Below are 12,026 nucleotides of genomic sequence, written 5' to 3'. Positions count from 1 at the left end.
TAGCCAACATTGATGTTCTCATTTGTATCTCAGCCTGTGAAAACACAGCCTAATATGCTAGCAAAATACATAGAATGTCCACGTCTGTGTCTCAGGGAACCTCAGGTCTGATTTTATAAGGGCCTGTGCCTCTGTTTCTACCTGCACTGGAATGAATAGTGGGGGTAAACGTAGAGTAAAAAGTCTGGGATCAAGAGACCCGAGTTCAAGTTCTAGCCTTGCCATTTACTTGCTGTGTTGCCTTGAGCCAGTTTCTTAACTTCTCCAAGTCTCAATGTTTTCATCTGTTAGGTAAGTGTGACCCAATGTCAGCCAAGTTCACTCTATCATTGGAGATTTACATCCTGGGGGGAGACTTCTGCTCACCCCCAAGATTTCTAGGAATTCAAAGGGGCCACATTTCTGTGCTCGCTTCTAAGTTCCAGCTCAGGCTTTACTGATGGACTGCAGCAAAATGGGGTCATATCCTAGGAAGGCCCATGACTTAAAGTTGAAAGTCACACATCCTTGTTCTTAAATCCCTCCTCACCTCCTTGCCCCTGTTGCCCAGACCACTTTCTTCCTCTTGCCACCTCCTTTCCCTTCCTTCCTTCCCAGTTCTTTTGTCCCTCCCTAAAAGTTGTTCCCTTTTTATGTTGAATAATTTAGCTCTCTCCTTAGTAAATCAGTTGCCATCAAGTCAATTCTGTCTCATGGCGACTCCGTATGTGTCAGAGGAAAGCTGTGCTACACAGGGATTTCAATGGCTGATATTTGGGAAGTAAATCACCAGGATTTCCTCCCGAGGTGCCTCTGAGTTGACTCAAACCTGCAACCTTCCTAGTAGCAGCTGAGCGCACTAACCAGTACTTCTTTCTAAATCAAGCCCTGAGCCTTCACCTTGACCTTCCACCTCACCTAGACTCTTCTACAGGTATTTTCCTAAGTTCCCACCCTCCTTCCCTTCCTAGAAACAAACACTGATACAGTTGTTACGACAGTAAGTTTCCACCTCACTGCGTGGAGATGGCATTGTTCACCTCATGGGGCTACTACAACGATGACTGCAGGAGAGGTGTATGGCCGTGCTCTGATTACCATCCGTGTGTCTGTCTCTTTCTGTCCCTTGCTTCCCACCTACCAAGCACCCGCAGTCTGTCTTCCTTAACGGGTCATGGCGTTAAAGCCAATTAGATATTTTGGGTTCTTTATAGAATTGGCTTAATGGAATTTTATAATCAATGATCTGAATTTTAAAACCAGTTGAGGTGGCTCTCTTCTATTTCACTTCACATTTAGGTGGCCAGGGATTGATTTTTCTCCCTAGGGGTCACAGGGACCTTAATGAGTAGAGGTCTTAATTTTTTGAAACTCTGATATTTGGCCTTTCCATTTTATCCAAGTATTTTCTAGTTAACAAAAGGCATAAAAGTAAGGTGCACTGAAATAACGCTTCAAAGGTGTTTAGCCCAAAAATAAGCCCACAGGCTAGTTTTCACTGAACTCATCTGACCATGTTTATTCCAGTGACTAACAAGCTTTCTGATTCCATCAGCAAGAAAAAGATGTTTCATGAGTGAGGCTACCTCTGTATTTGTTATATTTCACGCCTGAACTTGCACTCCTGAAGGACATCTGTTCACAGCCCAAAGAACTATGGAGACCATTGGGTAGAATAATGTATGGCAGCTGTTCCAGGGCTGTCCACACAGGCTTCACGGAGGTTTGCTGGGTTTAATTCATTGTGACAATAATAAGCAAAAGCTCCTCTGCTCTTCTGGAAGAAGCTTGGCCATTTCTAAAGCATCAGCAACTACTGTACTAGCTGCCCCTCCCAGCTGTAGTCATTACAATTCCATGTGTGTGTCTGCAGTGTTGAAGCCCTCCCTGCAGCAGGCAACAATGCCCTTCCCTGGGCTGTTGGGAAAGGAAGGGTAGGAGGGGCGTACGAAGAGATGAGGCTGGAAAAGACGGTTGATCCATATTCTGTCGTTGTTAGTGGCCATCAAATGGGCCCCTGATTCATGGAGACCCAATGCACAATGAGATGGGACCATTGTGATCCACAGAGGCTTCATTGGCTGATTTTGGGAAGTAGACTGCCAGACCTTTCTTCCTAGTCTGTTTTTGTCTGGAAACTGCTGAAACCTGTTTAGCACCTTAGCAACCCACCAGCTCCCACTGACAGATGGGTGATGGTTGCACTTGAGGTGCATTGGCTGGGAATCAAACCCAGATCTCCTGCATAGAAGGTGAAAATTCTACCACAGAACCAACACTGCCCATGGTCCATACACTAGTTTAAAGACCTTGAATCTGGAGGCAGCAAGTTAAAATGTTTTCCACTTAAGGAAGAAAATACTAAGGTTTCATTGAGCCTAAGTGAGACCTTAGGTCAGCTGGGGCCTTCTGGTCACAGAGGGCTAAGTGGATTTCCTTGAACTGCTATTTTCAGGGCCAAAGGAAGCCTTAAGCCCTCCCTCCACAAGATTTCTTTAGGTTTATGTGCTATGGTCTGGCTCCTCAGGTTACAAACGGTCTCTGTTCCTTCCATCTCTATGTGACCCAGAAGCAAGTTCAGTTCCTCGTTCATTTCCACCCAAAATCCACACACACTGAGTATTATATATGCTGTCATAAATCTACTGAATATTTAGGAAGTTATGGAGGGGGTCTTAGGCTGGGTTCTCTAAAGGAGGAAAACCAGCAAATCATATATATAAGTATGTATAGAGAGAAATTTATTTCAAGGAAATGGCTCATACAATTGTGGAGGCTGGCAAGTCCCAAATCCATGGATCAGGCAGCAGGCTGAAGGCTTCCCTTGACTCATGTGGTAACAGGGGCTGATGAATCCCAAATCTGCAGGTCAGACAGCAGGTTGCTGGCTCACAGGGTTGTGGGAGCTGGCAAATCCAATATCTGTAAGTCAGACAACAGGTTGCTGGCTCATGTCCCAAGAACCAGAGGTCAGAGGATGATGAGATGGATGCAGGATTGGAAGAAGGCATGAGTTTTCCCAGAATATCCATATATGCTGGAGGCAGGCCACACCCCTAAGAACACTCCCCTTCCAACTGATTGGCTGCTCACATTAGATCACAAAATCAAGGATGATTACATACTATCTGCCAAACCACTGAGAATCATGGCCTAGCCGAGCTGACATGTAACATTAACCATCACAGAGGGGGGTCACAGGTCCCCGGGGGGTGATCACAGTTTGCATTAGACCTAAAGATTGCTAGCTCAAACCGACCCAGCAGTGCCACAGAAGAAAGTCCCGATGATCTGCTTTTGTAAATATCAGAGCCAAGAAAACCCTGTGGAGCAGTTCTACTCTGGGGTCAACACACACGAAGGGGTCACACGACACACTGAGTGGCCTGCTACGCTTCTGCTGCTCACACTGTACTAAACTTCCTGTTTTACCTTCTGGGTCCCTCTCCAGAAAAATTCATAGGTCTCTCCCCTGTAACAAGCAGGGCAGGGTCGCCATATCCAGGTTGCTGCCTGTCTCCATTGCTGCCCCGAGCTGGCTGATCAGGACTTTTCACAAGGGCAATCGATTGGGTATCATCCTAAAGAGGAGATCTCATAAGGTCTCCTAAATGAAGGGAAAAAAAAAAAAAAAAACTTCACTTGTTTTCAATAACCCTCCCCCACATTGCCTGATAATTATAACTCACATCTCACATCTACAGAGTACTCACTAGATACAGATCCCTGTGTGAAGAGGAGACACATTAAAATTCACAGCCACCCATGACTTAACCCTGAAATGTTAAAAGATTTGTCCAAGCTACTCAGCTAAGAAGTGACAGAGCTGGAATATGAACCCAGCTCGATTAGGGCAAGTCTTCCTCAAGGGGGCCTTATGGCATTATCCTGCCTTTGGGTGCACTGCCTACCAGGCCAACATGGCCGGACCTATGGAGTACAACCATAGCACCTGCATTTCAAACAAAATGCAAGGACAGCTTCGAGCTAAACCACAGAGGACATTTCTCGTTGACGAAGCTCATTTCTGAGACCCAAAGGGTCACCAGGAACAGGACACATGGTTTCACCCCCTTCTTTCTCCCATTTCCCGTGGGAAATTACGCGTGACCTTCAGAGCCGTGGGGAGACCCTGATCGTCCTTGGTAGCTCAAATACCTCATCTGCCCACACATCACCGGGCTGAATGTCACCCGCACAGTCGATGATGTGGCCTCATGAATTAGGGAACCCGAGTGTAAGTACAGCTCTGATTTAGGATTAGAAAGACCAGGCAACCTTCACCAGCCCCTGGGCATTATGGGAGAGTGACCTGGAAAATCAAATGCAGGGAAGTGTCCCAAAATATAGGAGCCTTGTTTGAGGCACAGTCGAACCTATTAGCTTGAGAAATTGGTCTGGAAATCTTATTAAAAGAGACAAATCATTCCACGTTTCCTCCAGACCGAAAATAGTGGGGGTAATAGACTTTCCCTGATGCCTTGGATCCATGTACTGCACGTCAGCATCACAGTCAAACGCCAGCGAGGCAAAATTCAATGCAAGTGATAAAGGCAATTATTATTTTTTTAATGGGCAGTTCTGATTGATTCCAATTTCTCTGGCCAGCCTCAGACTTATCTGTACCAGCCCCTCATTACTGTGAAGGTTGCAAGGCGGGAGAGCCAATGGCAAAAGAAATGAAGTTCAAATGTTGGATTTGTCATTATCGCACAGCTCAGCGGATGATTGTTCCGCCTGGGAGGCCCCTGTGACCAGCCCCCCACGCCCCCACACATCTCCTTCCTCAACATGCTCAATTAACCCCCTGCTGGAGACATTACCCTTGTATGTCTTTGCTATTTAAGAGGGATGATAAGAATCCTTCAAATTTACATGTTGACTCCTGTTATTCTGGTTATTATTTTTGTTGAGAATTGATGGGTTCAATAACCATATGAATAGTTAGAATATAAACCAGTTGCTGGAGAGTCAATCCCAACTCATGGCGACTCCTTTGGTTGCCAAGTAAATTGCACCCCGTAGGGTTTTCATGGCTGTGACCATTCAGAAGCACATTGCCAGGCCTTTCTTCCAAGACACTCCTGGGTGGGTTTGAACCTCTAACCTTTCAGATAGTAGTCTAGTCCTTAACTATTTGTGCCATCCAGGAACTCCTAGCTGGAATTTAGTGAGTGCTTACTTGGAAACCCTGGTGTAGTAGTGGTTAAGAGCTACAGCTGCTAACCAAAAGATCGGCAGTTCAAATCCATCAGGCGCTCCTTGGAAACCCAATGGGGCAGTTCTACTCTGTCCTATAGGGTCGCTATAAGTCAGAACCTACTCAACAGCAATGGATTTGGTTTATTTTACACTTGGCACTATGGTAAGGGCTCTATTTACATGCATTATCTCACTTATCCTCAGAACAATCCTACAGGATAGGGGTTTTGGCAAACTTTCTGTAAAGGTCCAGATAGTAAATATCTTAGGCTTTGCAAGCTGCACGGTCTCTGTCACAATTACTCAATTCTGCCACTGTAGCGTGAAAGCAGTCATAGACGACACATAAAGGAGTGAGCATGGCTGTGTTCCAATAAAACTGTATTTATAAAAACAGGTGGCGGGCAGATTTGGCATGTGGGCCAAGTATGCTGGCTCCTGCTGTCAGGTAAATAATATTATCCCTAAGCTAGCGTTTTGGGTCCCACAGCTAGGAAGGTGGGAGACACGTGCTTTTCTCTCTCCTCCCTTCCCGCTCCTAGCTTCTCCCTTTTGTTGCTGGTTCTGGGGTAAGCTGGCTGTTCTCTTTCAACAAAGAGAAGAGCAATCACTGCCTATCATGAAAACCCTGCATCAGTGGTGGCTGTAAGGAGGCCACTGTATTTTTGTGGTCACCTCTGTCAGTCATGCTCCCTGCCAGTCATGCTCCCTGCCTGCAAACTTGGTGTTAAGTCGTGGCAGACCTCACTGATGAGAGACTCAATCCTAAGCTGCTCTCAAAAGCGTTGGTGGATCTTTGTAAGTCTCAGCTACACCTTCTGGGAAACCTCCAGACAGAGGGTCTTTCTAACACACGGTCTTTGTCCATGTTGTGTTGGTCCCCAACAAGCGTGAAGCCCCAATCTTAGCTCTCCTCTGTGTCCCAACTCTGACCCAGACAGGGTCCATCTCCATGTCCCTTGGGAGCCAGGAATTTGAGGGCATGCCTTGTCTCTCTCTAGAACCACACCTCCCCTCTCACCACCACCTACCCCAATATTCTTTTCCCAACTCTAGTCATCTGGTGGCTCAACAGATCCAGGGACAATGGGATATCCATCTCTCCGTCTTGGTGACACCCATGAACCTAAGGAACAATTTATGATCTAGGACCAGGACTTCTCAGTCTTGGCACTATTGATATTTTGGGTTGGATAACTCTGCAGAATATAATAACCTGTAATTATAGGATGTTTAGCAGCATCCCTGGACTCAACTTACTAGATGCCAGTAGCAACCCCCCGTTGTGAAAACCAAAACTGGACTCCAGACATTGTCCCCTGAGGGACAAAATAGCCTCTGGTTGAGAACCCCTGTGTTAGACTCAGGACCAACCAACTTCTTTTGCTCTCAGCTGAAGGTCCTAATTCCCAATTCCAGAAAAACAGGAAAAATAACAGGCAAGTTTTCTCAACACCATGCTTCATTATCTTTTGGTCCAAGGCAAGCATAATTATCCCAGCTCTACATATGTGACAACTGAGCCCTGGGTCACACAAACTACTAAGCAGCAGATCCTGGATTTGGACCTAAGTTTTTTTGATGCCAAAGCCTACTTTAAAAACAAACAAACAGAAAACAACTACTCGTGACCTCGTTATACAATAAGCATTGTGAAGGTTTGCCTGGAATGGGGGAAATTTGCCATGATTTGTATTGGTAAAAAGAAAGCTAAATTATACTTGCCCTTCCCTCAGAGTATTCTGTTTAATCCTGACAATAGCCCTTCAAGGTAGATATTATTCTCCCCATTTTACAGATGAGGAAATTGAGGGACAGCAAGCTTAACACATGGTGTGAAGTCAGCATAGACAAACTTTTTCTTGTCCAGAGCCATGATCTTTCAACAACCAAAAAAGTGGATGGCTGCCTCAATGGGGAGCTGAGTTTGAACTCCATCGTAAATCTCTGCCTTTCTAGCCAGTGTGTCCTGCTGGCAATCAGAAAGGCTCAGTGACAAATGAAATGGATGTGTACCCCTTTCCTTGGCCTCTTCCTGTGACCTCTTTCCTTGCCCCAGCTGTGCATGCAGTACTGGCCTGAAAAGACCTCTGGGTGCTATGGGCCCATCCAAGTGGAGTTCGTCTCTGCAGACATTGACGAGGACATCATCCACAGAATATTCCGCATCTGTAACATGGCTCGGGTAAGTCACCACCATCACTTCCCATGTCCCTCCTCCCCAAAACAGATAAAGGCTGTGAAAGGATCCTGCTGGGCTGGCTGCAAGTTAGTGCTCTGCTCTCCTGATAATCGCTTCCTTGGGAAAGTGGTATCTTTGCTGATTCCAGTTCCAGATCCAGGAAGACTCCAAAACACAGAGATGCAAAGAGCGAAATCCAGCTTGCCATCTGCTTGTTTCCTGACACACTTGCTACCATGTAGACACAACTTCTCAGAAATTAGTTCCTCCCCATTATGGCACACTTTTTTGGCATGAGTTGATACAGCCTTTGATTGGATCCAGTAAGCATCGGGCTAGGCTCTGGGCACACAGAAATGAAAAATAATTACTTGCTTCCCTAAGGAAATTCACTAGCTGGGTATACGGATGCCCAGTGTGAGGGGGCAGATTGATAATCTATGAAAAGATGGCGAACTAAAGTAATCACATGTGTGCTTGGTATTGGGGGCCCAGGATAAACGGAACTCAGTCCCTACCCTCGGGGTTCTTTGTCTAATGAGAAAGGGAGATATGTTCCGGCACATGAGCCTCACAGAGGAAAACTCTGCCCTGGAGAGTCAGGAAAGTCTTCCCTAGAGAAAGTGACCCTTGAATTGGGTTTTGAAGACTAAGTAGGAGTTTTCCAGGTAGACGGTGGTGAAGAGCATTCATGGCTGGTGAATCAGTGTTGGTAAAGGTATAGAGGTAGGTAAGGGATGGTCTGTTTCTCTCCCCATGGTGAGATGGCTTGGACTCCATTTAGTCTGTCTTCCACTACAATCAATCTCTGTGCTTTCCAAGGTATCTGGAGGACTTGAATCCTCAAGCATCTCCAGCTGAATAGCCCTAACGGCATCTCTGTTCTCAGCCACAGGATGGGTATCGAATAGTCCAGCACCTCCAGTACATTGGCTGGCCAGCCTACCGGGACACGCCCCCCTCCAAGCGCTCCCTGCTCAAAGTGGTCCGACGACTGGAGAAGTGGCAGGAGCAGTATGACGGGAGGGAGGGACGCACTGTGGTCCACTGCCTGTGAGTATAATGAAAGTGTCTCCAGGGCAGCAGGATGATGGGTGAGAGGCATCCTTGGGGATGCCACTGGCCACATGCACCAGTCTTAGGCATGCCCTGCTACCCCAGATCTCAACGTCGTTTGAAAAGCTAATGGGAGTGTAATTTAAGGAATTAAAAACAATGTACTGTACTAGGGCTGCCAGATTGTTGCCCTGAACCACTGTCATATGACATATTATTGATGCCAAAGCTGGTGGCTTTTCTGTTGACATAGAGGCAGACCTCCACCTAATGGTTCCAATAGGGAGGTCATCCCCAGTCTCCATCAGGAGACATAATATGGGGTACTGATCACGAGAAAGCTCAGGACCAAGTGGGCTCCACAGACCAGATCCCCCTCTATTATTTCCTGAAGAATTTGATTAAATAAGCTTGATGCCAGACACTTTACATGGGTCATTTCATTCCATCTGTGAGGTAGGTATTATCGTCCCCATTCCACAGTAAGAAAATTGATGCACAGAGAGAGTGATGGATCGGGTAGGTAAGAAGGGAGATATGATTCGAATCCAAGTCCACTAGGCTCCAAGATAATGTGCCAACCACTAACCCACACTGCCTCTGCATAAACTGAAGGTCTTAGGCACTGTGTCTGTCTCCTGAGCATCTCTTACTATCGGCTCAATGGTAACACAGGGACACGGAGAGCATGAGGGGAAGGCACTGCTCTCAGGAGCTGGTAGATGGATGTGGAGGAACTGGGAACTCCCCAGGGACAAGTATGCTCAAGGCCAGGGTGTTTATACCTCCATTAACCGGGGTGCCCGAGAGCCTTTACCTCTAGCCTTAGAATCGGCATAACCAAGGCCTAGGGATTCCCAGCCAAATGAGCCCTGATGTCATTATGCTAGAGTGGCGGTCAGGACTCTTAAAGGACTGTGGCTCGCAAGCTATCAACATCAAGAAAATCACTTAATTTTGTCAACCTAGTTTCCTCATCTTTCCAATGGGTATGTTGAATTAGATAATCTTTAAGCCTTATAGAGTTTTAGAATGTAATATTCAGAAAATAAACACATTTATCTACCATCATAGAGATCAGCAGTGTCATGGTAGCAAATATGCAAATATTATCCATGTAATTACTTATATTGTAAAATATATACCTAGTAAATATAAAGTAAGGAAACCCTAGTGGTATAGTGGTTAAGAGCTACAGCTGCTAACCAGAAGGTTGGCAGTTCAAATCCACCAGGCACTCCTTGGAAACCCTACAGGGCAGCTCTACTCTGTCCTTTAGGGTCGCTATGAGTCGGAATTGACTCAATGGCAACAAGGTTTATATGTAAAGTAAAATAGAAAATAGCAAAAGAGTAGCACGAAATCTACCATATGAGTATGAAGTGGCCACAGAGAAGGATTATACAAAGACCTTGGACCCAAAACAAATCTGCAGCCGTAACAACTATGTACACAACATTTAATTCACAATAATTCCTTTTGCTTCTTAGAATTTAAAGCAATTTGGTCCGGGTAGTAAGAGGGCGTCCTCCTTTAAAAATGTTGTGTTAGAGGAAGTTTGAACCAAGGTCATGCTTTTTTCAGAATAAATATTTCTAGAGCCAGTAGAGGCATTGATAGCATTCCACTGACCTCAAAATTGAGTTCAGTCTTTTCAAAACTAGCTTATTGTTCCCCTCTTTCAAACAGGTGCTACATGCACATGTTGAGAGCTCAAAGGAGGTTAAATATACACATAGTTTTTAACATACACGTAGCTTAAGGGTCACCACCAATAGCAGCCCCTGGCTTTCCTAAAGAATTTAAGCCTTAGACAACAGTCCAAAGAGATGCTACCAGGTGTCCCACGTCAGATTGTTGGGTGACATCAGACAAGCCAGCCTGGCCCCACCCACATCCCAGAAACTGACAGCTGGTTCTATCCTAAGCCCTGTGCCCTCCACCACCCTCCCCCACAATCAGGTGCCCCCACTTCCAGGTGCCCCCACCTCCAGCACAGAGCCATACCCCTCCCTTCTGGATCTCACTCCATTGGGCCCTGTGTCCACTCACCTTTTCATCTTGGACTCTGCTGTTCTTGTTGCAGCTAAGTCTGAACCCTCCTTCCTAGAGGTTTCTTCTACTGTTTGTCATGTGTTTGTTTTTTAGCCTGATTTATTTGCAGGAGTATCTTTTTTTAATCCATGTTCCCCCGCCTCCAGGAGTTCCAAATCAGGCAGATTCCTAGAGGAAGTTTCTGTAAAGAGCTTGAGGGGTGTTTCCATGAAGATGACTTATGGTGCTGCAGAGAGAAGCAGTAACAGAGGGATGGCCCTACCAAGAACCCCCTATCGCTATGCTCCAGATCACAAGGGTCTGGCTTAAACCACAGTGTACAAGTAAAAATATGTTATTTCAGGATGCAGTCTCTCAAGCCATCCCAGCCTCCCATGCCTGGGCTGGCTGGTCTTAGGCTAACAGAGATACATCTAGCATTGCTGTTCTTAGTGGAGGAGGGAAAGAACTAGTAGGAAAATTACCTGGGACCATTTATTTTCTTTATGGAAAGCGTAGGTAGACCCAGAGCATCCCTTTGGGCAAAGATGCAGGTACCACATATACTCTGGGAGTATGTCAGACACACAATACCTACCTTCCCTGGGGGTTTGGGCCAGTGTGCCATGGGTGACTGTAACATGCCTCAAAGAACCAAGGAAAAACATTAAGCTAATGGAATTCTCAAAGGCCATCTAGTCTAACATCTTCATTATGTGAACGGGGAACTTGGGGCCCAGATAGAAGTAACCTGCACAAATGGGACTCAGACCATACCTCATGGCTCAGGCCAGGGCTTTCACCGTTGTCTGACCTCACATTTTCCAGGCCACAACCCCCAACTACTACTGATATGGAGTTAGAATAAATGTTTTCTCTAACCTGGAGAGCCTGCCAGGGGATATAGAAGACCAACTTGGGAGCATCTGAAAATGTAAAAAGAGAAATTTAAAATAAATGTGTTAGCTATATTTTGGCTTAATATAAAAAAATTTAGGAAGTACTATCATTCACTGCATAGGCATCTTGAAGGTGCCTGGGGGGTAGCCAGGTGCTCAGGAATCTGGCTCACTTCTTTACTTTGTGATTAGAAATGGGGGCGGCCGCAGTGGAACCTTCTGTGCCATCTGCAGCGTGTGTGAGATGATCCAGCAGCAAAACATCATTGATGTGTTCCATATCGTGAAAACATTGCGTAACAACAAATCCAACATGGTGGAGACCCTGGTGAGTGTCCCAAGAACTGGTCTGCCACAGCCAGGGGCTGACCATAGTTCCCTTGACCTGAAGACCCAGCATCCAGGTGCTTATTGGGTACCTGCTGAGTGCCTTTGCCCTGTTCCTTCCCCTTCCAACATCACCAACTTCTCCTTCCTGTAGGATTGTCTAAATACCATTCCTGATATACCCTACTTTGTCTTACTTTCTTCCCATTGCTTAAGGAAGTGTCACTAATTCAGGTTTAGGGGAAGGGAGTCTGGCTTAGTAGAGTGAGCATTATGTTTTCATTTCGATCAGTCCTATTCTAAATAATTTCTGCTAATTTTTACAGTATAAAGCATTGGGCTAGGAC

General features: G+C 45.9%; 1 protein-coding gene across 1 annotated transcript in view; it reads left to right on the top strand.

Moving 5' to 3' along the window:
• PTPRT (protein tyrosine phosphatase receptor type T) overlaps positions 1-12,026 on the top strand; it is a 1,291,533-nt gene that overhangs the window by 1,268,213 nt on the left and 11,294 nt on the right. The window contains exons 27-29 of the mRNA XM_064276097.1: positions 7,241-7,366; positions 8,253-8,416; positions 11,545-11,680. Coding sequence (XP_064132167.1) covers positions 7,241-7,366; positions 8,253-8,416; positions 11,545-11,680 — 426 coding nt within the window. The remainder of the gene's footprint in view (positions 1-7,240; positions 7,367-8,252; positions 8,417-11,544; positions 11,681-12,026) is intronic.

Source organism: Loxodonta africana, chromosome 24 (genome assembly GCF_030014295.1).
Source record: "Loxodonta africana isolate mLoxAfr1 chromosome 24, mLoxAfr1.hap2, whole genome shotgun sequence".
In the NCBI taxonomy this organism is placed as follows: domain Eukaryota; kingdom Metazoa; phylum Chordata; class Mammalia; order Proboscidea; family Elephantidae; genus Loxodonta; species Loxodonta africana.
The sequence above is the reverse complement of the archived record's forward strand: the minus strand, read 5'-3'. Positions and strand labels throughout refer to the sequence as shown.